The 24,516-nt window shown below is 32.6% G+C and overlaps 1 protein-coding gene across 2 annotated transcripts; it reads right to left on the reverse strand.

Annotated features, from left to right (window-relative positions):
* Positions 1-1,325: 1,325 nt before the first annotated feature.
* On the reverse strand, positions 1,326-23,622 carry LOC130645495 (octopamine receptor Oamb-like). 2 transcript variants are annotated; one of them, XM_057451503.1, is made up of 3 exons: positions 23,579-23,622; positions 4,831-5,064; positions 1,326-3,409 (listed from the first exon to the last, which is right to left on the reverse strand). In XM_057451503.1, the coding sequence occupies exons 2-3, from the start codon at positions 5,039-5,041 to the stop codon at positions 2,457-2,459; spliced, it is 1,164 nt and encodes a 387-aa protein (XP_057307486.1). In that variant the 5' UTR covers positions 5,042-5,064; positions 23,579-23,622; the 3' UTR covers positions 1,326-2,456. The 2 variants fall into 2 exon arrangements, with proteins under 2 accessions (XP_057307486.1, XP_057307485.1); XM_057451502.1 differs by lacking the exon at positions 23,579-23,622 and adding an exon at positions 10,982-11,299.
* Between the last annotated feature and the right edge of the window lie 894 nt (positions 23,623-24,516).

Here is a 24,516-nt window from a genome sequence, read left to right on the forward strand (position 1 = left end):
TATTCTGTTTACGGCATCCATTTTATTCTGAACATCTTTTCTCTCAAGCGGGTAATTGATTTCCATTAAACCTAAATTGAATCAAGCTTGGCATACTTATAGTACGTCACAAAAGGACCAAAGTGACAGCAATAATTTTTTTTGCGTGAGCACATTTTCGGTGACGTCAACAAAAGCTTGACATTTGTTTAAAATGCCACTATCTGCTTAAAATTCAATTACTGTAGTTTTAGAGAGAATTTTTACATTTTTACAATTTTTACAGGTTTCAGAAAGCTAAACAAAGGTTATTAACATATTCTTCAGTTTCTACATAGATGGCATGAAAAGTTGCCAAAAATTGCCCGAAAGTCCGGGTTTTTATGATTTTCAGGTAAAAACCGAAAAAATCGAAAACATTCAAAATGATTCTTAAATATTGAAATTTAGTAAGTATCAAAGCCATGCAATATAGCATTAAGGAGTTACTAAGGGCCGAACAGAGTGAAGCTCCAACTCAAGAGAAAAATGCTTTCTAGTTCCTACGATCGAGCGGAAAAACGATCGTATAAAAACTTACCTTATAAGTGGCTATTAAAAATAGCATTCCTCGCTTCTAAGCTTAAATTTGTTCCAAATAGAAATATTCTGTTCATTTTGTTTGTATTATAGAGCTCCTATGTATATTAACCGCATATCAATCCTTTGGAGATGGTCTAGTTTAGCTAGCTAGTTACACCACGCAAATCTGCACTCGTTTAATGTTCGTAGCTCTTCTCAATGTTGAAAAATTATCATCACAGTAAGTTAAGTGACAGTCAGTTGCTCCAATTTAACAAAGCAAAAATAGATAAGAAACCACGAAATTTGTTTTTTAGTATTTTTTCTGCATCGTTAAATAATAACTACTCTCAGAGTATGAACTTAACAACCGGAATATACCATCCATGCTCCATTAAACGCCCGTCTAAAACAAACGTCCGTCTTAAATAAACGCCTAGTCTCTAATAAACGCCCCTTCATTTTATGTTTTTCTTCTTCAAGCAATTTATTTTTTTTAATTTAAGATGATATATAGGTATGTCCTATTGAGGTATATCAGAAAGTAATTATTTAAATTACTAATTAAATAACCTCCCGGGGCGTTTATTTGAGATTTACAGTACATTAAATGTACCTATAAAGGTAAACAGAAAAAGAACTCAGGAATTTCGGAAAGACAACCCACTTCAAAGACGCTACCGCACGCAATACGGGTTTCACAACTGGTATTCGTTATCACTGTTTTTTGTGGCGTTTTTAATTTCGTTGAAATTTGTGATTTTTTTTAAAAATACAATAAAACATTACAAAAGGATAAACAAATATTCGCCAAGCACCGGCTACAACTTTTATACTATAAGTTAAATGTATGTTTATTAAAACTGATAAATGATTTAAATAAGAAATGCTGGACTATCTACACAAAGATATGTACAAGATAAATTAATATTGAAATGTGTACTAAATATATACGACTTTAATGTAATATTTAAACATAATAACCTTGCTTCCTACCAACAGAATCTGACACTTATAAGTGACTGTTACACACAACCTTTATCCCGGGTCCTGAAGTGTTGACAACAAGTGCTATTCACCATATTGAGGGTCAAAGAGCCCTGAAGATAACGTTGACTACGGCAAATAAATTATATTGAGACAATTTTTTATTATTATAAAAAGCGGTGGAGTCTATGCGTTCTTTTGGAAATAATTGCGCAGACATTCTGAGAAATGAAAAACTGTTTTTTTCTCTCCAAGCTAGAAGTAATAAACAAACACAATATATAATTTTTGGTGGTATCAGTCACGTGATTGGATTCAAATATATTAACAAAATAGCATGAAAAATCGACCAGCAGTAGAGCTTTATTTTAGCACGATTGGTTGTCATAGACAACGCGTTTTGCCTTCATAAAAGATGTGCACAGCTGATTTAAGCAGAAAAGGAAATTTGGCACGACACATGTTTGTTCATTATCTTCAGATAACACTTTATCTCCCATCTGCCCACTTGTTCTTGTTTTAAGTTTTGTAGCCTCGTATTGATGGTTATAAAAACAAACTGTATTTAATTGCAATGGATAATAAAGGTATTTGCTATAGCGAAATGTGTTTTAATTTTGACGGTTCTATTAAGTCTAAAAAATGAGGCTGCCTAATTACTTGATTTAGCGTTAGGAAAAACTTTGAACGCCTCGTTAATTCTTTACAGATAAAATTAATAATAAAAAAGAAAATGTTTACGTCGTTCAATTATTTCAACACCAGCTACGTCTAACCGTGAAACTTTTAATCTCTAAAAATAGACTTCCCAACTCCGACATGCCAGGCACGTGCTTTGTATTAAGTGTATACCGTGTTTTAAACATCCTTTTGGATTCTTTTTTCTTCATCCTGGAAAACCCTATTTATTTGAATAACAAAAATCCATTTTAACAAGCACTAACAACCTCCACTAATGTCGAACTTTCACTGATGGTATCTACGTACGGTGTTCGGCTGCCATTAGAACTGCTGCTCTCAACCACAGACGCGTCAGTGCAGTTACTAGTATTGGATAACCGTGACGTTTTAAAAGAGCTTGTACGCAGTTTGGAAAAACGGACTTCCGTCGTAGACAAATGGCCATTACTTCGTACATGACCATTGCCGCTACTATAACCATTAGCCTGTCCGTTTTCATGATTGTCATGAACAAAACTATATCGCTCAGAAGCACTTCGACTTCGTGTGACCACGGATTCTGAGAATGTTCGAATGCGTTCTCGCAAGGTACTGGTATCACATTTGAATAAAATTGCTTTAAACGAGCGTCTAAAATCCGGACTGCGTACGGCGTAGACGAAGAAATTCATCATGCTATTGCTGTAGTGCATCATTTTGGAAAGATAAATAAGCCACATCGGGAAATCTCTACACGATGACCCACAATGCACCACTACCATGTTTACAATAAAAAACGGCATCCAGCAAAATATAAATAATCCAATAATAAACGATATTGTTTTTGCGACGTGTAATTCACGCACAATTCTACCTGGCTGGTTGGAAGCCCTAATCATGTTCATGGCTGCATAAAAAATAACACAGTAAGAGAAGATAATTATCAAAAGAGGAACAATGAACGCCATGACAAAAATGCACGTTGTGTATATAGGCAAAGGGAGAGCTACTTTGATCGCCGTAAATACAATTCCAAGAACCCATGTCACGCACATAGCTATTATAACTGGTAAACGATCTAAATTGTAGTGCGTGGTTGGAAATTTCACTGCAAACATACGTTCCACACTGATAGAGACTAAACTCAATATGGATGACGTGCCACAAAGTATGTCCAATTTGATAAAATAGCTGTACACTTTGTCACTGACAAGGTTGTTATCTAAAAGAAAAAGAAAAGAGAGTTCTGCTAAGATATTGTTCTCCTTACTTGCTTAATTGCATAAGCTTGCAAATCATACGGTGGAACTACCCGGCCTTTTTGAATTTCTTTTGTGACGAGGGTAAGAATGAGTTTTTCGACGCGAAAGCATTTCTGATGCAACGATCGTTTATCAGATACACGTACAAGTGAGATGACAAGGAGGATGAATGTATGAATTTTATTGGACATTGCGCAGTTTGATTTTACACAGCCTTTACCGCTAGCCAATTGCTATATGGATAAATATTTAGTTTGTTTTTAGTTGTATTGACAGTCAAGTAAATTTCATGATTTGCTTTTATGCTATTACTAACAAGGTTCGCAGCTAATAGCTATTAGCTACAAGAGAAGACAAAAATGCTGCCTGACATGTATTTCACTAATTTTCTGCTGTTAACTGACGTTTTACCTAATAACACATTAAAATGGGCCTACTATGCCTTTTATGGATATTAATAGGATAAAATGAAGCGGTGAAAACTTAAAATTATTCACCGATTTAAAAAGTAACTACGCAAATGAAAAAGTGATTAATTCTCTTCATAGCTTTATAATTTTTCTGGTAAATGCTTATGTTTTGTGCGAGGTTTTAAAATTTGTCCCTACAAGTGCTTTGCTAGTGCCCATACCTGCACGGTATAAAAGTCCGTAATCGGGAAATTAATGGCCTGCGAGCTTAACCAGGGCTCCATAAGCTCTCTTTGGATATTGGGTCAACAAAGGAGAATAAGCTCTGGAAGGGAGGTTATAATAGTCGGTGTTTGACATAGGTTACTTTAAATCTATGTTCGAAGTCCTTGCTTAAAATTAAAAAAGTGCAGTAGGAAGGTACTAGGAGAGGTACGATATAGTATAAATTCACTCGCTACTTTTTCACCCAAAGAAATTCAATATTCCGGTTGACAACCCGTTTTTTGTAAACACTCGAACATTTTCTTTCGCACCATTTTGTTCCACGTTTTTTTAATCAACAAACAACAGTCTGTGTCGTAGCTAATCAGACAAAACAAAATACATATTTTAAGCGTGCACATAAAAACTTATGTCAATATTTTGATAACATTTGGTTCACAACATTAGGAAAGTGTTTTTAAAAACACAAAACACATTCGATCGTCAAAGTACTGTTTAATTTCATTCCTATGTTTTTGAAAAAATAAAAAAGTTGTTTGTTACTTGAACTTTGTAACTCCTACATTAAAAAACAAAACAAAATAACAGACTTAAGTTATTGAAAATCTATTTGCACTTCGTGAATGCATAATAATATTCCTTCTGTATTTTTTTGGAAAACAGTGTAGTGAAACACCTTAGTGTGCTGTAGGAATTATCCCAATTTAAAAGATCGACATAAAAGTGCAGTGAGATTGGCTACTCACCTATTCTATAAACAATCCAAAATGGTAGCGATAAGCAGCCAACCATTAAATCTGTAACAGCCAAGTTTACTACGAAATAATTTGTGTACGTACGAATACTTCTTGGGCCCAAAACAAACGCTGAAATGACCAAACAATTACCAAGCAATGTGAGAATGACTACTAATGTGAGATAGAAAAGCTCTAAAATTTCTATGCTATTCTTTTCCATGTTTTATTATTGTCAAGTGGTATCTAAAACAAAAAAAATAAGGTACTAAATGTACATATATAATACATGATTGCATTGGAAGTTAAAAATTCGAAAAATTGTCACCAACCAAAATAGGCTACAAAGCATGCATTTTGATAAGACTATCGGTAAAACGATTGGCTATTTTCATTAATCAACCAACTTTTGGGATCACTTCCCTCAACACAAAAATTAAATATCTTATTCATGATTTTCTCGTTTTTTTTATCTGAAGTCAAATAATCGCGTTCATCAAAATACGACAAACTGGTTACACAAAAAACTAAAGAAAGGTAAAGAAAAAAGTAAATAAAGAATTTATGTACATAACTGTAAACAAGAAATGTGAACTTTGTCACTTCTGTTTCGTCCAAACACAATTAACAAGAAGAGAAAAACAACAACAAAAACAATACCAAAAAGAGCGGGTGAAACAACTTCAACAAAAAAAGAAACAAAAACAACAAGAATAACTCTACGTGAATTTCTATATGTTGATGACATCAAACGTACCATTAGTAAATAGTAAACATCTTCCCGAAATTTATTCATTTATCTGATAAAATATCGATAACAAAACCATAAATAGCGACTAAAAATTATAAGTTTCCATTCTTAGCTAGCATACAGACATACCAACCTTGTTTCCCTGCCTTTTACAAGTTTGATATTTTCAAACCTCTCTTTATCGTACTCATTAAAACTCAATTTAGGCATTTGAAGTTTTGATATAAAAACTTGTTTTTTCAATTGATACTCTACTTTTTATGTTGTATTCAGAACAAAAATATACTTTTTCTAAATCACATTTTTACAAAAAAAAACTTTTAGTATCAAACATAAATATTTTAAATGTAAATATGAAAACTATAAAAACGTCGATAATTTTGATAAAAACAAAACAAAGAGACTGCGATAAAGTTCTTTTTTTAATTACAGAAAAACGATCGCTAAAATGTGTTTACACTTAGTACTATATCGCAGTGGTTAAGTTTAAAACTTTTGGTCGCACGATATTTTGTTTTTATGATTCGAAGGTGTTAATAAAAAATAGAGCATATGTTATTTCCAAAAAGGTGAGAGATGGGCAGGAGGAAGAGGTCATAAACAAAAGATTCAAGAATAAAAGAACGAATAATAATTTAGCCAAAGAGACTAAAAAAGATAAGAAAAAAACACGTAATTGAGAGCCTGTAGCTAATTCCAGCTTTGTAATTTTTATATACAAAACACAGCTCAAATAATGTTACACAGTCGATTACCTTGCATGTTAAAACTTAAATTATTAAACAAACTTGTTAAAAAAATATCCCGAGAGAGTTACAACGAAAACGGATCAAACGTATTAAACATGGCCTGTCGCAGTAGCTTCACTAATTAGCTTAGCCAGGAGACCCAGCGTAATTTTTCCTACCACCCGGAAATCGGAGTAGTTAAGGTGGGAAAAATTACGCTGGGTCTCAAACGATATTTCTGCGGCCAAAGTCTGGCCGCGCTTTTTGATTGGCTAATTCTATTGTTCTCTGCTCACGTGATTAATATCGGGGAAATCCCTTTGCATCCCGAATATTCCAGCGAGTGGTTTCACTCACCCTAATAAACATTAGTGTTCTACAAAGTTTTTACCAAAGTAAGATTTGGCCAAGCTTGGTAAACAACTCACAGATAAATTAACTTGTTCTCTGAAGCGATTAGTCACATTGTTCGATTTAAACTCGGGGTTTCCGCTGAGTAATTCGTTCGCATCTAAGCTTTAGTTTGAGAGAAACTCATTTTATCAACTCGAAGAAGAAAGCTTAGTTAACTAGGCTAAGCTACAGTCCACGAAGCTATTTTAAAATAGACTTTAATTCTTCTGATGTACTAAAATATCTTTAGCCGTCATTATTATTTACGGCGCGGAATCACCTGCATATACTTGGAAGTGTTTAACAGAAGATTAAAATCAGAGGCAGGAACACTTTAACAACAGCTGCGAAAATGCACGCAAAAATAAACGTCATGCCTAATCTCTGGATGTTATCGAGTCTCACAAGGATTATGTAAAACTATTACATGAATCCTAACGCAATAAAGTCTAAAGAGTTAGTTATTTGTGGAAATCTTGGATGTATTTTTGTAGAAACTAGTTATTAAATACCAAAGTGTACTGCTTTATTAAATCCGAAGCAATAATATATAAATTTGAATAACAAAAATAAACAATTAATTCGCCACCTGCTGTAATAAATAAATAGAATCGACTGACAAGAACTTTTTATTCTCATATTTAGCTTAGAAACTTAAATTACGAACGATCAAACAATTCAAGTACCAAACGTTGCCATTTTTTCAGATATACCCAGGGTGCCGCACAACTTGATTTATATATATCTACGAAGCTGTAGACAACCTTATTTTGAATAGCTTTCGAATACAACAATGTACATAATAGGAAAGAATTTTCCCACGTGTAAGGAACATACTAATAAGAGGTAAATATATTTACATACACTCTTCATATTACACTGGTGCAGCAATCAGGAAAAGCGCAAGAACTGCTCAGTTAGACTTTCCCGCAAAATATATTTTGATAAATGACCCTACAAGTGATTATAAAGGGTTTTCTATATTACGTTTATTCAATTTAAACTTTTTTTAAACGTTTGTTTTATAGCGGTTAAAAGCTTACACTAAAAATCTTAGACTACTTGGTTAGATGCAACTCTCAAAATATGCAAATTGTAGCTTACATCAACGATAACATTTTTCTCAACTCTTGGAAGGCTTGAGAGCCCTGACGTGGATTCTCCCTTAAAGCAAACGTGTTAGAAAGTGCGACCGGCGCAATTTAACCGCTAGTTACGTTACCCATTTGAAAATGTGGTACTTCAACCAGGTTTTAATCAGATTTCGCGACTTTTTGCCAACTTTGTAAAATAGCCAAAAACATGCCAATTCAGATTGTCTAAATCTTTTGGCAAGTAGTCGAATATAACTTCATAACTATCATATATTTTTCTTATATCGTATTCCGATTAAGCATTAGACTAGAGGTACACCTATTGGCATTGCAGATCGAAAGAGGGACGTGTCGTCAAATAGCCATAACTTCTGTTTCCTCAACGTTGAGATATCAAGAATGAGGTCCACATAAAGAATTTTTTTTTTTTTATCCATCAGTGCCCAACCTTGTGAACGTCGGGACAGTGGCCAGAAATCCCCGTCGAAGACGGAAGCTTTGCAACTAAGAACTATGAATATTTTTAAAAACATAGGCTTTGGAGTTAAGGTTAAGCACATTAATTCCACACCGGATGTGAAGTGCGCCCATCTAATTGAAAATATTAACTTACGTACCCTTCCTTGAGTGACGCCCTCCTTTATAATAAAAGACTTGAAAAAAAATACTCTTAAAAAGAGCAAATAAAAATGCCACTTTTACTATTTTTATTGTGTAGCTAAACAGTGTAACGTTGTATGATTCAAAAGTTTCCAAATAAATTGAAATCTCTGTTATGCTTTTGTTATTGTCTTCTGTATTTCCCGTGAATATAAATCCTTTTTAATATATTTAAAATGTTTTCAGTTCTTCAGTTAGTTGTGGCAATAATATCTTAAGTAATCAGTTTCAATTCACTTATTCATCGCTTATATTGCCTTTCTTATTCAAGCTGTTTTAATGCGTAATATTTAACAAAGGATAACATGGTAACGTGACCTTTAAAATAACAGCACGCAAAATAAGTCTCGTCTAACACGAAATTTAATTGAACAAAGTATTGCTTAAAGTTACCCATAAACTCCAAATTTGATTTGCCAGCGTCTTAAATTGGATCGCTAGTTAGCAAAGTTAATTTAAAAAGGAAAGTCACGGATGGGCTGCTCAGATATGGTTTTTACTAACCATAGTTATCGCCTTTTATTTTTATAACTCTAAGCAATATCAACATTTTAATCTTCTAATTCTTACCTACTTAGCAACATCATTATAACACATTGTACATCTTTGATAGCTAATCTCGTTTCATGCACTTATCAACGCTAGGTGAATTGTTATCTAAGACAAGTTAGCATTTAGTTTTATAATACAGCTTAGTTAGCACCCACAAAAAAGTATTCATGCAGTTTGATTTAGAATGTGATGCAATTAGTCCCCAAAGAGATTGAAATAAAGAAAAGGATGTACATTTAAATTTTTGACCTTGGTAAAACTGGTTACTGCTAGAAAACACCCAAGAAAGAAAATTGAGTCACTTATAAAGCCTATATTTCGATATTTGTTCTTCTTATTTATTTCTTAAATTTGTTTTGGTTGAAACAGCAATAATAGGATGAAATCTACTACTCATGAAAACTTGAGATGTGTTCATTGTGAACATGTCATTTTTTTATAGTAACACTGTGTTACTGCTTTAAATTGTCAATTTTTTCATGTGAATATGCATTTTATATAATTTCCATATTTTCAACGATAAGAATTAACAGAATTAAACCAAATCTTTGCGCGAAACTATATGAATCATCAGTCCTACAGAACTTTGTCAACATTTTTTAACAGTACAATACATATCCACCAAGATATAAACTGACTTATACACATTAGCAGAACGCATATTTTCTATTGTTTACATTGTCCCAGGCAGCTCTTGTATTCGTTTTCTTAAATATTCATCAATATTTACTATGAAATCATTTACAATTAGTTTTATAGACTTGCAAGGTCAATTTTACGTATACTGGCAAAAGTACACGCTTTTTCTACAATAATATACTGAGAATCTCCTAAGTATATGTTCATCTTAAAATTTTGCTTGTTTCTTAATTGGAATATAAGTAAAATCCAACGTATCCTATCATAGATGTAAAAATGGTCAATGTTTCTTCCTCCAATAAAAATATAGTTAAAACTAGTCCTGAACATGATCATAATGCAGGGTTGGACACTTTTCTGTGTCATTTCATCTCTGAAAAAGTATATACCATAAATATAGAAGTAAAAGTATATACCATACCATAAACTCTAATGAAAAAGTTAGTAAAAGGGCTGATTAACTGTAACTTAACTATCCTATTACTAAATTATGCATGTGTTTTTGCAAGATTTGTAAATTTATTGAATGCAACCATAATTATAGGTAAAACATAAAAAAAAAACGGGACAGTTAATTTCGACTTTCACCGCCACAAGTTGAAAACAAAAAAAACTAATGGTTTATTTGTTGTTTTCCATATAAGAGACGGTTATTTAAACTTGTCGAAGTTCACTTGTTAATCCTAAATAGCAGACTTTAGTACTTCCCGTACTTGTCAACTGCTGCTGACGTCAGCACGACTAAGAAACTTTTACAGTTTCGCAAATTCTGACAAAATGGGCGAAAGCTTATTTAGTGAAATTTTCCAAAAGCAAAAGTTTATAAACGCGAAAATAATTTCTCGTTCAGTTCACGAAAAAAAACTCTTAGTTTCTATTTTATGCTTCGGTAATAAAAGCAAACATTTTGAGAAAGTTAATACTTGTAAAATGTTCCAAGAACATAGATGTTTTAATGTGAAGGAAAACATAAAGATCACGACGTTTTCCAAAAATTCAGGTGAACGATTGTTTTCACATTTAATAAAGATGACTTTTGATTTATAACTAAACATAAATGTACTCTTTGTTTAAATGTATTTTTAAAAAAAGCCTCAAAATAAACTCATCTTTCTTCACGTGGATTTTGATGTGTTTAACGTGTAACATTGAAATATAACTTTGCAATTTTTGTCTTAATTAGTCTGTAATTTTAATAATGTAGCTAATATAATTGTGGTCTATACTGATGTAGTTTTTACTCTAGCCGGCTTGCCAATTAAAAAGTTAAAATAATGTCACGTAATTACGCATGTTGCAGATTTAAAATGATGCTGAGGACGTTATGAAAGAAGTTTAGGTCTTACTGTGTTGCACTTTGTATGTCACTCTTTACCACTCAATTCGCCAACAGGCAATCCATCTTAAAATTAAAACTAGATTCTATCATATCATGTTATATAAATCCCATCTTTCAGACGTTGAATCAGCTTAACCAACAACTCAACAACAACATTTTTTGAATAATAACTTTTAAACAAGAGAATAAAACCTCACAATTGAAATTCTTTACACGCTTATTTCTTTATTGATGTGTAATTTAAAGCTATTCTCAACATTTTAAGAAAAGGCTAATTAGGCGCAACGGCAGTAATTAGTGCTAAGCTATTGCTAACAAAAACAACAATCTCCATAATAACAGTATCTCTCCATAAAAAGTAATTAAGCTTATATTTTCTTTTTACATAGAAGAAATTTTGTCTTCTAAAACGTTGACTGTTTTATTTTGCCCTACGTAGTTCATATTTTATCATTTTTAGTCAGTGCTTGGTGTGCCTGCAAATGCATCAGCTGGCACTTTTAAATTCTCGTCAGTTATATCTGCTGCGAAGGAGTGACTGTTGTTATGACAGTCATCTAGTACCATAAAAATCCTCAGGGGTGGAGATGCTAAAATATAACAAAAAGCGCTGTAGGTATTTGGGGTAATTGTGAAGATAATTTTCGTCATGGTGAATGCTGTTTAGCATAGCACAGCTGACGAAGAACTAGATAACGCAGCAGCATTTTAGCAGTTGAAAGAATTAAAGAATGACCTCAGATTTAGGGAAAACAAAACTTCGTGTTAAGCTCCAAAAGTTAGAACTCTAAAGTTTATCAACAAATTCATGAGCAATATCAAAAATTTAATAAGCACCCAGGAGGCTCTTTTTGTAAACAGAGTTAATAAAAATACCCAGACCAATCCAACAGCGGGCTATGCCTAATTTAATAACTGTTTTTCACAAAAGTTTTTTTTTTACATAATTAATTTCGCAAGTGTTAAACAAAAATATTTTACCTGGTAATTTAATCTTGCGAATGAGGTGCCGATGTGCGAAATTCGCTAAAATTGTGCTTACTACAGTAATAAACTTCGCCTATGTCTTTTCAGTATAATCCACTTAGTACAGATGCAACTCTTGTATGATTGTCTTTTATAAATAAAAAAGGTTCAGATCTGAATCGGTCCTGTCTCCTGTACTGCAGATTATTATTTTAAGTTGTAAAACTACATCGGCTCAGAATATTCTTCTAACTTGTTTTTATATACTTTCGTTTTATTGTGATGCTTGCAGTCTCAGTCGACGCTCGTTATCCCAACTCTAAGGGGACCGAGAAAGAAGTTACAGATAAAGGATATAGTCGATCAATCAGGTGTCGAAAGCCTTTAAAGTTCGAGATAGCGAAATACCCGTACTTGTTGACGAAAGTTTTTCCTTGTTTTTTAACCACGTGGAAATAGTGTTTTTGGGCATTTTATGCTTTTCCGCGAGAGCTTTTTTCTTCGGCTTTATCTGAATTTTTTTTATAGCATTCAGCCAACGTTTTTACCACGAGCTTCCATTTGCTAGTCCTTATTTAAATGAGGAGGATTTCAAAAATCCTAACTTGTCAACATTTGAAAGTCTCTTTTATGTATCAATCGAACTTTTTATAAAATCGAATGTTTTTGATCGAAAAAAAAGGAAAAAGCTCGAGATAACGTGATAAAATAAGCTGTAGTTTGAAAAAGCAAAAGTTCGAGATAACGGGTATTCGAGATATCGAGCGTCGATTGTATGTATATATAATATAAATATATAGTATTAATATATAATATCAACGTACTCACCTATGGTATTTATAATTTAAAAAACATTCAGTATGGAATTTTTGTGAGTCAAAACAACAACAACAAAAAAAAGGCATTATAGCTACTTATAACACATACAGGTCGTGAATATCGTGACCATCTATCCATTGTTTGCCATATTTCGACTTTCTGTGTGCAAAGTAATTACAAAATGTTAACAATAGATATACGTCAAAAAAAATTTTAAGGTTTAAACAAGCTCAAATATATGTGCTTCACATGTTTGAACTAATTTTCACAGCGAATAAAAATTAGACGAAATAAATCTCCACCCAATTCAATAAGTTAAAGATTTCTACTGTCTGGTAGACTTGTGGTAAAGCTTTCACTTTCAATTTGGTAATTGTGGGTTTAAGCCACGGCCGAGTTACGCCGACGTTTTAAAAAAGTGTGAGTCGATTTTGCTTTGCGTTTAACTTCTGAATTGGTAGGATTGATGTCTTTATATTAGGCTATGTGCAGTTAAGAAGTTGCTGTACTAAGGCTCGAATGTGAGATTCACAAACGACTAAAACACATCTTGGGAGGACCCTTATTAACAACAGTACCACCAAGAAGTGAAGGAGTTGTCTTAGATAAAAACTTGTTATAGCAATAATGGACTTGTATATTTCGACATCTGTGACTTTGCATCCATATTCTAAAATTCATAACAACTATCGACTGCTGATCGAGTGGAAAGACTAGTGGAAATGTACGTCTCTTTTTCTCATAACTTCTATAAATTCAGCATTATTTTAAAATATTAACAATAGACAGGTATCGCACGGTAGCTTTGTCACGCAGGATATGATATGACAGAAAGTCAGAATACAAGTTTCTAGAATGCAATTTTAATTTGAAACTCGTGCGATGATTTTTTCAAAAGTCCTCTTTTTAGCAGAGTCCAGCTTTCAACACTTTACCTTATTTACAGAAATCCCTGTTTTGACTAAAACAAAAAGAGTTAACCAATCTGATTTAAGATTTGAAAAAAGCCCAATTTAAACTGCAAGTATTATTAATCGTAGTTGCCAGAAAGAGTGTAAAAAATATTCAATGCTAGCCATGTCAAATTCTAAATTTGTTCCAAATTTTAGGATTGTTCGTGTTGCATATTTTATTTGTGTTTTTTGTTGTTGTTGTTGTTGTTCTTTAGGAAAAGCTCGTCCAAACGCAAATTACAATTTGTGTAACAATACAAAAAAAATTCGCTTCATAAATTAAATCTTACCTTGTGCATCAATACATCAATAACAATATTAGATCATATTTCAAAGATAGCTGTGCGAGTTTTCATTTTCTTAAAGAGAATATGAATGCTCCATTATTTTTCTACTGACTAAGTGTCAAAAAATTATGAAAAAAAAAGAAATGAAAAGATTTAAAAACTATAACAATATATTAAAAGAGAAAAACAAAGAAGTGTTAAAATATTGCTCGAAATTTTTTTGTCTTCGAAACAACAGTTTAGCCTGGATAAGAATTTTATAGAAAGACATTTTAACAAGTATTTTAATCGTTACACCTTTTTTGACACGTTTTGTAAAAAGATAAAACGTAAACAAGTATACCGTTTATAAGAATGTTCAAACATCTGATGAGGCTTCATGTTCTTATTTTATATTTATTAAGCTTATAATGCCAATGTAGCTAATTTATCAACATAGTTATACAAAACAAAGTGAAATCTAATCTTTCTAACATTATCACTTATGCCCTAAAATACATTTTCACTTCATACGTTGTATTTGTTGTAATTATTGTTTGTTAGAGTCCATCTATGATGTCTATTTTGCAGACCCGAATATGTGGAAATCACAGCCAGATTTTTTAGATTATAATACATACTGATTACTATTAAGTTCTTCTTGTTCAAATTTATTGCTCACTGTTTACCGTCCTAGTAATGCGGTAATTACCGATTGGCCGAACCACACATATCCTTTCAAACGCCCTTCTAAACGCTGCTAAACTTATTATTAGGGACGATTATTCGAATTCCTTCTTGCGTGGACATATTCAAATAAAATTTTCATCTTACTTTTTTGAAATAAATAAAATTGAATGATAATAATTGGTACTGGAACTGCTAGAACTAACATTAGCAATCTATCAGAAGTCATGAAACTAACGTTAAACGGCTTGTTTTATATCATCCTCCTAAACTTGTAAAGGGCGTGTTAATTCAGCTGACCGAATTACTCCAAAGTCTTATTTACCGTAAAACGTTTTAAATTCAATATTTTTCAAATGACATTTCATTAACCCTCTTTCTATTAAAAACTGCCAGTGCAATAACAACCTCGTCCCCAGTTTTTTCGCCATTTTGACGGGCGGCAAAATTACTTGTTTAGCCGTCAAGTAAGCGCTAGCGGCCCTGGCAAAAGCCCTGGGGGACGAGAAGGAGTGCAATAAGGCCAATTTTATGGACAGAAACGTTGGTTGATTAAGTTTAAACATAGCGTACAAATGTTGTAAGTAAACTTATAAATTTAAAATATATTCCAAAATTTAAGAATATGCACTAAGCTTAGATTTGGATAAATCAACCCTAATAAGGCCTTTGCTTTTTGAGACTCTTACCGGCTCTGAAAGGCTTAAGGGGGATGGTGGAGTGTGCAAGAGTTAACAAGAAACCTTTATAAAAGTAATTTTATAAATCACGAACTTTAAATTATATCGAGAGGTTAAGTCATTGTATTTAAAACTGCGAACAGCCTTGGTCTAAACCTTAGTATAAGAAAGGTACTGTCCAGAGTGTAAATTCTCTTAACGTTCTCTCACGTTCTCTCATAAATGTTCTTCCTTGTAGCGGCTTTTTCTCTGTAATAATAGCCGTATTTTGTTCAGAATGTTTGCGTGCAGCTTTTCTCGAAAAAAACCGTAAAATACCCGCAGAATTCGATTTTTACGACGAAGGAATATGAAACAATCTTGCAAGTCTGTTTTTCTTTACTCTTTTGTCTTCTAAAAGCTTTTTATTTTTGCTTACTTCTATTTTTTTATATGTTAAAATAAACATAATGATATATAGATCTCACAAGTTTTAAGAATTTGGCTACTAAGGTAGATTTCGAGGATGTATCCTAAAAAGCCAGCTAGATAGCCTAATTATTAAGTTTGGTTTGACAGCTTTTGATCTTAGCCAGCATTAGTTCTATTCGTATTATTTTTACAAATTCTATTCTTACTAAGCTGCAACCTGGGCTATCTAGCTAGCTGTTAGCTACCTCTGGCTAAAAAATTGAAAGTAGCCAAAGAACACAGTTGGCTGAAACAAATTTTTTAATCTTTTTATGCTAAATGCAGGTTGGTAGCTAACGCATTTTACTGTAATATATACTTTAGCAGAAGTCTAAAGTTTATTGATTTAATAAAAGAACAGTCTCCATTAACCTTTGATACTTGGGTTAATTTGGTAACCACAGCCTGCACCGACAATTTTTCAAATTTCACCAGAACTTGTTATGCAAAATAAAGTACTAACTAACACTATTTAGCTAGACGGGGCTGAAATTGCGATAAAGTTTTTTTGTAAGGGTACAAAGTTTACAACACTCACCCCGGTGTAACTATTACTTTTTAACTTTCACGGAAACTTGTTCCATAAAATAAAACAATATTCACCGGTTGTTTTTGTTATAACAGGAAAACTTTTGTAAACTGTGTTTTTATTTTAACTGACGCTGTGAAAAAGGTTTTTCGGAAAAGCTTATTACCCCTATACATATGTTGCTCCGCCTGAGACACTTCAAGAGTATTGTGGTGTGAATAAAAACGACACTTTTGTTTGGTCAAAGAAGCTCAGCTAAAAACACATTGGCGATTTGGTGGAAGGCACTTGGTACAAGAAATAATGTAGTTTGACTTGATCACAAAGACTTATCAGGTTTAAATATTTTTTCCTTTATAGCTATAGCTATGCAAACTACCTTTTTCTGGTAGCTCTGTGTGCCAGACACAAAGCGAGCTACCAGAAGTTACAAGATTTCTGTACGGTAGCTAGCTAATGGTTTGCCAACTGAACTCAACTCTTAAATTGTAGCTAAAAACACATTTTTCTAAAATTTATTGGTTTTAATACCAATAGCTCAATAGCTAGCTACAGACTGACAGTTATACTAAACACAAGCACAAGGATCCCATGTATTCCGGCATCAAATCCCCCGAAGCACTTTATGAGGCTTTTGCGCGTATCGGCACATACTTTGTATAATTGGAAAGCTCTGTAGATTTAACTGTACTTTTGGCGGCATAATATTTGATATAATCAACCAAAACATTAAGTTTGACAGACATAGTACTCGTGACACGTTGTGTTGCCAACAGTGCATCAGATTTATTAGTGTAATAAATGCTGACTGTCAAAAACTAGAAGACATTATGACAGCCGAACTGTGTTCCAACTTCCGTATACCATAGCTCGGGACCCCTCGATCGCGGTAGATAAAAAATGGCAAAAAAGTAAAAATTAGAAGAAAAAAGTCTCAATCAAGGATGCCTGGTTTGAAAGTTAAGCCTTACTGAATTATTATCAAAGGAATGTAGAGCTAGGAAAGAAAACCGTTGGGTAAATGCACAGTTTCCCGATCTCCTGTTTCAATCAGGAAACTCTTCACATAAACAAGGTTCTTCTGTCTTCCCAATTTAACACAAAATTTTTACTGAAAAATGAGGCAGAAAATAATAATCAGATGCTGACAGAAAGGACTGAATCCTAAGGTCAACACACAGTGCGCCCAATTGCAGCATCCCGCGTTGAGCTAGGTTTTCTCTGACTTATATGTACGAAAGTTAAACGGTATATTAAACTTCTTAACCCAAATTGTATTTAAAAAAGTTAACGACATTTCATTAATGCTTTTTTTTTATCAGTTTGTTCTTCTATTCTCTCTTTTTTAAATAAATATGGCTAAAAACGTTGCTCAGAAGACAACGGTAAAGTTTTTAATTTTTCTCTCCGATAAGTATAACGTTGACCTGGTTGTGTTTTATCGCGTAAGCATATCCCACTAATTTAGTTGTAACTTAAAAATTGGTGTTGACATCCCAAACGAAAAAATATTGGTTTTATTTGATTCTTGTACTGCAACCATCAAGCAGTGATAAGCATAATTCCGTCTGATTTTTGAATTTTCACTTGCTTTATAAAAGATTGTTGACATTTTTACATTCCACACTGATTAATTACATGGCAAGTCACTCTGTGATGTGGGTTGCTATTGATATACAATACTAAGTATGGTCTAATTAATTAATTGCAGATTTCTTTAATGTATGCAGTATGTATCAGAAATCCTCAATTTTCGATGTATTTTTTCTTCTTCAGAGCAGCCACCAATAGCATTTTTAAAAAATATTGTAAGGTAGAAAGTTCCGAATGCCTAAAAACTGAAGTATTCAGATGCTAATATATTTGTTGCTAAACTAATCAAATATATATACTGATTCGTTCATTTTACTTGTTCTGAAGTGTTTATTCGAATCAGCAATTGTGCAACAAGATTAGTTTTTTAGATTAGTTTTAAGTATAAATGTATGACTACATGCAAGTCTAAATTATATTCAGATGAATTGTGTGTAATTTGAAAAAGTTATCGCTTAAAAAAACAGTTTATGTATTATGATAGAGACTCAAACTTTAAGGAATATAAATATAATGTCCCTACACTCCTAATTTTTTAAAGTTTCTTTAGGATAAATTTCGGACCTTCCAGCGTATTGAAAACCTGGGTTTTCTAAGTATTTACATACGAACCTTTTTTCAGCGGTTTTTGAATAATCTGCAAAAGATTGTTTCCACAAATGCTCCGATCAGAAATGGTCTACGAGAATTTTACTGCTTTAACCCTGTTCGGTCCGGGGGAAGCGGATTCCGCCCCCCCCCCTGACGGTTTTTTTTTAATAAATCCTGATTGCTTTCTTATATGGCTATGATACTTACTGAGTTTCAACATTTATCTATTAGACACCTGCATGCTAAATATTTAGGTCCCATACCATTCAGAGGCTTTGATATTGGCCATTACTCGAAACTACCCATAAAATCTCTATGAAATCCTTATAATGGGGAAGATATTATAACTCCTGTTAGGATTATCCTTAGAACTTGAAACTTGCAACACAACTTTGTTTCGTCAAGAAGAATCATTTTGAATAATTTTGACACGTGACTAATCCGATTTCCCGATTTTGTCGGTTTTACCCGAAAATCGGGAAAAACGGATTTTCGGTCAATTTTTGGCAATTTTTTATTCGATCCATGTAAAAACCAGAAGATATGTTAAAAACATTTTATTTATCTTTCAGAAACTTCAAAGAGAATGTAAAAATTCGCTCTAGAACAAAGGTAATTATATTTTAAGCAGATAGTGGCATTTTTAACAATTTTCAAGCTTCTGATGACGTCACAGAAAATGTGCTGACGCAAGCAAGAATTTATTGCCGCCATTTTGTTCCTTTTATGACGTACTACAAGTGTGCCAAGTTTGATTCAATTTGAACAATCCTATGAAAAGTTATTGATGGGGGGGGGGGCGGAATCCGCCCCTCCCCCCCCCGGTCATAGTGTGTTCGAAAAAACCCGGACCGAATAGGGTTAAGACAATCCAAAAAAAAACTACGCGAAAATTGTCATTACGTATCACACAAAGACTGGTGTGATTTTTTTAAAGCCGAACTGTGTTCCAGCTTCAGTATACCATGGCTTGGGACCCCTCAATCGCGGTAGATAAGAAATGGCAAAAAAGTAAAAACTAGAAGAAAAAAGTCTCAATCAGGGATGCCTGGTTTGAAAGTTAAGCCTTACTGAATTATTATCAAAGGAGTGTAGAGCTAGGAAAGAAAACCGTTGGGTAAATGCAAACAGTTTCCCGATCTCCTGTTTCAACCAGGAAACTCTTCACATAAACAAGGTTCTTCTGTCCTCTCAATTTAACACAAAGGCTTTTACTGAAAAATGAGGCAGAAAAAAATAATCAGATGCTGACAGAAAGGACTGAATCCTAAGGTCAACACACTGTGCGTCCAATTGCAGCATCCTGCGTTGAGCTAGGTTTTCTCTGACTTATATGTACGAAAGTTAAACGGTATATTAAACTTCTTAACCCAAATTGTATTTAAAAAAGTTAACGACATTTCATTAATGCTTTTTTTTTTATCAGTGTGTTCTTCTATTCTCTCTTTTTCAAATAAATATGGCTAAAAACGTTGCTCACAAGACAACGGTAAAATTTATGTATTATGATAGAGACTAAAACTTTTGAAGAATATAAATAATATCTCCCTACACTTCTAATTTTTTAAAGTTTCTCTGGGATAAATTTCGGACCTTCCAGCGTATTGAAAACCTGGGTTGTCTAAGTATTTACAGACGAACCTTTTTAGCGGTTTTTGCATAATCTGCAAAAGATTGTTGTCACAAAATGCTCTGATGAGAGATTGTCTACGAGAATTTCACTGCTTTAAGACAATCCAAAAAAAAGCTACAGGAAAAATGTAATCACGTATCACACAAAGACTGGTGTGACTTTTTTAAGTGAGGAACGTTAACAAATTAATATCTTCATTTCTATTAATCGCGAAAGTTTTCACCCTCGAAGAATTCTAATTTCGCAGAACCGTGAAAGGAATTATTTTTCAAGCCGGTGCGGATTGTTGTTGCTCATGAAAACAGTTATGGACCTCCCACTAGCAACAAAAACAACCAAAACACCATTTATGGAGAATTTTATGGATTTGAGAAAAACATAAAATAAAATCTGGCTGAATTGGAGGTGTATTCTGACTATGAAGAAAATAATAACAATAAATCGAAGAATTCTAGCTTTAGGCCGAGCTTTGCTTGTTCTTATAAAAACGTAAATAAAGACATCAAGGCACAAAGTAGTAAAAATTTTAATATTACGTTTAGAAACAACAGCAGCCAGCAAAAAAATAGGGTTGTCTTATAATAATAATAATGATAATAATAATAATAAAAAGAGATAAAAAATACATTAAAATTATTTATTTTTAGCTAAAATGTTTTTTAGATATTAAAATTCTTCATAACGTAGTAAACGTTCATCTGTTTGGGCAATAAAAGGAGTATATTGATAGTAATGGAAGAAAGGTTTGGTTATAGCAGTACATTACTGCAAATAGAAAACAAAAGGTTTAAATGGTATGACTACGATGAAATTCTAAATGACGCGTTTAATTGTTGAATAGGTGAAACTTACATATTTTTGACCATAACTATCGCGTATTGCTCTCATAAACAAGTTCTTTAAGAAAGGCTGTCAATAATAAATCACGGATACTATAAAAACGCATGAGTCAAACAGCATAATTAAAATTTGTTGTTGTTGTTGTCTTTTGTTGGTGATTGCATTTTATATAACCAACCATAAAAGCTTTTACGGATGAAATGTCTACAAATTTTATAAACAGAGCTTCATATCTTGTGAAATATGCATAACGACGCCTTTTCATATTAGATATGAAATTAACACCCATTTCGTTTCTGCCCTTTCACATAAATTATGCAAAATTATCTCACCCAAACGTATTTGCATACGTGGCGCGAAAATTCGTTTATGAATACCTTATCTGTGAAAACGTAAGTAAAATAAGTATCAGTAAAAAATAAGCAGTTAAAAAAATTTTAGTGAGTAAAACTATTTACTTGTGATTTGAATAGAACTTAGTCACTTTTACCCTACTTGCTACGGGTTATTTTGCCCTGTGTAACAGAGATGGGATAGGCGCGGTATTGCAGCCCTTAAACTCGAGGTCTGTAAATAGTTGTTCCATTGCACCTGGCACAATAGAGCTTCAATATGAAAGAAACGGGAAAAAATTGATATTTTAGTCACGTGATCTATGACGTTCTTTAAAAGGGTGGGTGTATCATTTTATTGAAACTTTCGCTTTTTCTGAACTGCGTTAAAATGTGCACTTTTATTGTAAGATTTTTTTGTTCGTGTCTTAAAATAATTTAATACAAAATGATGGCCAATATAGTATACATATTGTTGAATTTTATGTTTGGAAGAAAATGATTCGGTGAATTCTAACAGTACTTAGAGACACTGATACAATATATATTGGCAATAGTAACATAATATTCTAATAGAAATGGCGATGTTCCTTTGAAATAAACGTAAATAAACAAAAACAAAAAAGTTTATGTTGGATAATCTAAGAAATCTAGTCTGTGTGTTACGGATATTCTGGTCTGCAAAATGGACTTGTAAAGAAAGCACACACTAAATACAGTGTATAAAGTAAAGATTTCAGTTTAAAAATCTATATTATAATGCCCGTATACGTCTGTCCGTCCGTGTCCGTCTGTCTGTCACGCAAAATGGTAGCTTAGCTGCGACGGGCGAACCTGTGGATTTTTCCACGGGCTAACGACTGGATTTTTCGACGGGCTAACGTATCAATAAAAACATCTCATTATTATTCAAATAATGAGAAGTGTCAGACCATTTTGATAAAATGGCGGAAAGTCATCCAAAACGTAACGTCCAAATTTAGAACTGTAGTCACATTTTCACGACTAATTTTGGAAATAAAAATGAAAACATGTTTTTTCAAACAAAGGAAAATTTGAAATAAAAATAATTAATAACCTTTGTTTTAGACTTGAAATTATAAAATATAAATTGCAAGTGAGTCGGCTTACTAAATTTTTATTTTTAGATAAAAGTAAACATTTTATGTTAAAATAAAAACTAAAAATATATAACATTTGTATTCTCTTATTTTTATTTCATTTCAGTTATATGAACATTCTTAAGAACAGGGTAAAGATGGCTAAAAAATACAGATGAAATTTTATTGGTTGTTTTATGGTTCCCAAAAATACCCATCAAATGCGGAGAAGTACATCTTTTAAGGCGAAACAGTTTGCAAGATCGATTGTCACGATTTTAGATCGCAATACTGTTTTTACAATATAAAAAAAGAAAAAATTAAGACAATGTAAAAAATCAGAAACACCTCAGGCTGATCAAGTCATTGGAAAAAGCAATAAATAACAAAAGTAGAAACAAACTTAGATTTTATTAGTCAAAACTTTTTTCCCATTTTTTCATATTTCAAAAAGGACGGCATTTAAAAATTAGTTTTAAAAACTAATCTTCAGAAAATAAGATAACTGGTAGGTATCTAACAGTCCATTCTAAAGCTGGAAATGAAAAGGGGAAAAAAAAGGATAATGAAACAACAATATTTTCAGGGAGATCTATACTTAAAGTTATGTAGCTAAGGTGCAAGGAGAAACTTAACTTTTGAATTCAGCAATTTTGACAAAACCAGCAACAATATAGCTATTGTATAGTAAAAATCATATGTTTTTCCTGTGTAACAAAAGAAAGAAAAATAACTAAATTGCAACCTCAAAAAATGTGACCTTTTTACATTATTTGCTTTGTGGTGAAACGTTTCAGATTAAGGAGTAAGTTAAACATGAAAAGTTTTTTAAATTACATTATAAACATGAAAAAAAAAACACTTGGTTTTCACGCTCAATTTCCTTGCGTTGTTGTTAAATTATTTCCGAGGGGATTTCTTAACAAACATGGAAGTTAACCCTTTACGTCGATTGTGAGTAATTTCAGGGTTTTTTTTCTAAGAACATGGACAACACTAAACAAAGTATATTATAAACATTTTTAAGTATGAAGATCTCATTTTCGAAATGAATTTGCACCTTGTTTCAGGTCGTTGGTTTTATAAAATATGTTTTTTGACATCTGACTTCATCACGACGTACATCACAAGAACAAAAAACATAACAGTAATAAACAAAGCAAACCTTAAATATCTTTTGATCATAAGTTCTTCGTTGCAGTTCTTTGCATATGGGAGAAGATCGTAAAAATATCAATGCAACTATATACAAGGAGTTTAAAATAGCAGGAGGTCACCACAATTCTATGCTGTCCTTGATTTTCGAAAGTGTTTATAATCAATTATACATCAGATAGTAAAAATTGTCATTAATAGTTAACCTAGAAACTATTCTTTATAACTCTCAATCACATTCGTATATTGAAAAGACATGAACTTGTTGAAAAAAAAGGATTTTAGTATGTCATCTGCTAAGATTCGAAAACTTAAAGTTTTTTTTAAAACAAAATATAATCAATTTTACTAAAGCTATCTTGCATGTAAACAAAAAATTGGCAAAGAATATCACTAAATTGTAAATATTTAAAGAACACTGCAGGACCTAGGCTAGAGGTCGTAGTATTAAATATAATAATATCTACTATTACTGTAAGACATTTGCGCCTGTTCCAGTCCATGCAATTCACAAATTTTGTGAAATGCTAAGCCCTCCGTTAATTTATGATGTTCATGCGTGTGCATTAGAAATGTCCTTTAAACTTGTGGAAGCTCGCCACCTTAAACCTTCTTCAGCATGATGCTAACCAAAAGATGACGCTGTTTAGCTTAATTTGTATCTAGTAAACTTGCTTAAAATCCAATTCTTGTCTCTTATTCAGATTCACAATATGTTTGTATTATACGGATTACAGAGGTGTTCTGTGTATTACATGTTAGTATTCTGTGAATTACAACAGCAGGACGTACATTATACGTAATTCGTAATTTAAATATCCAATCTGTATATGAACAGTATTAACAACCATCTGATACAAAACACCATTTTCTCTATTTACCCAGTCTGATATAGTAGAATTGGCCACTTTAGCGTGAGGTTCCTGAGCCTTCACGCCAGTCTTAAGC

The sequence above is a fragment of the Hydractinia symbiolongicarpus genome, chromosome 5 (assembly GCF_029227915.1).
Source record: "Hydractinia symbiolongicarpus strain clone_291-10 chromosome 5, HSymV2.1, whole genome shotgun sequence".
In the NCBI taxonomy this organism is placed as follows: domain Eukaryota; kingdom Metazoa; phylum Cnidaria; class Hydrozoa; order Anthoathecata; family Hydractiniidae; genus Hydractinia; species Hydractinia symbiolongicarpus.

Excerpts from the sequence above, each read along its gene's own strand:
- LOC130645495 (XM_057451503.1), bottom strand. The coding sequence starts at position 5,041 with ATGGAAAAGAATAGCATAGAAATTTTAGAGCTTTTCTATCTCACATTA. Across the intron at positions 3,410-4,830 it reads TTGGATTGTTTATAGAATAG|ATAACAACCTTGTCAGTGAC; the intron begins GTGAGTAGCCAA and ends TTTTTCTTTTAG.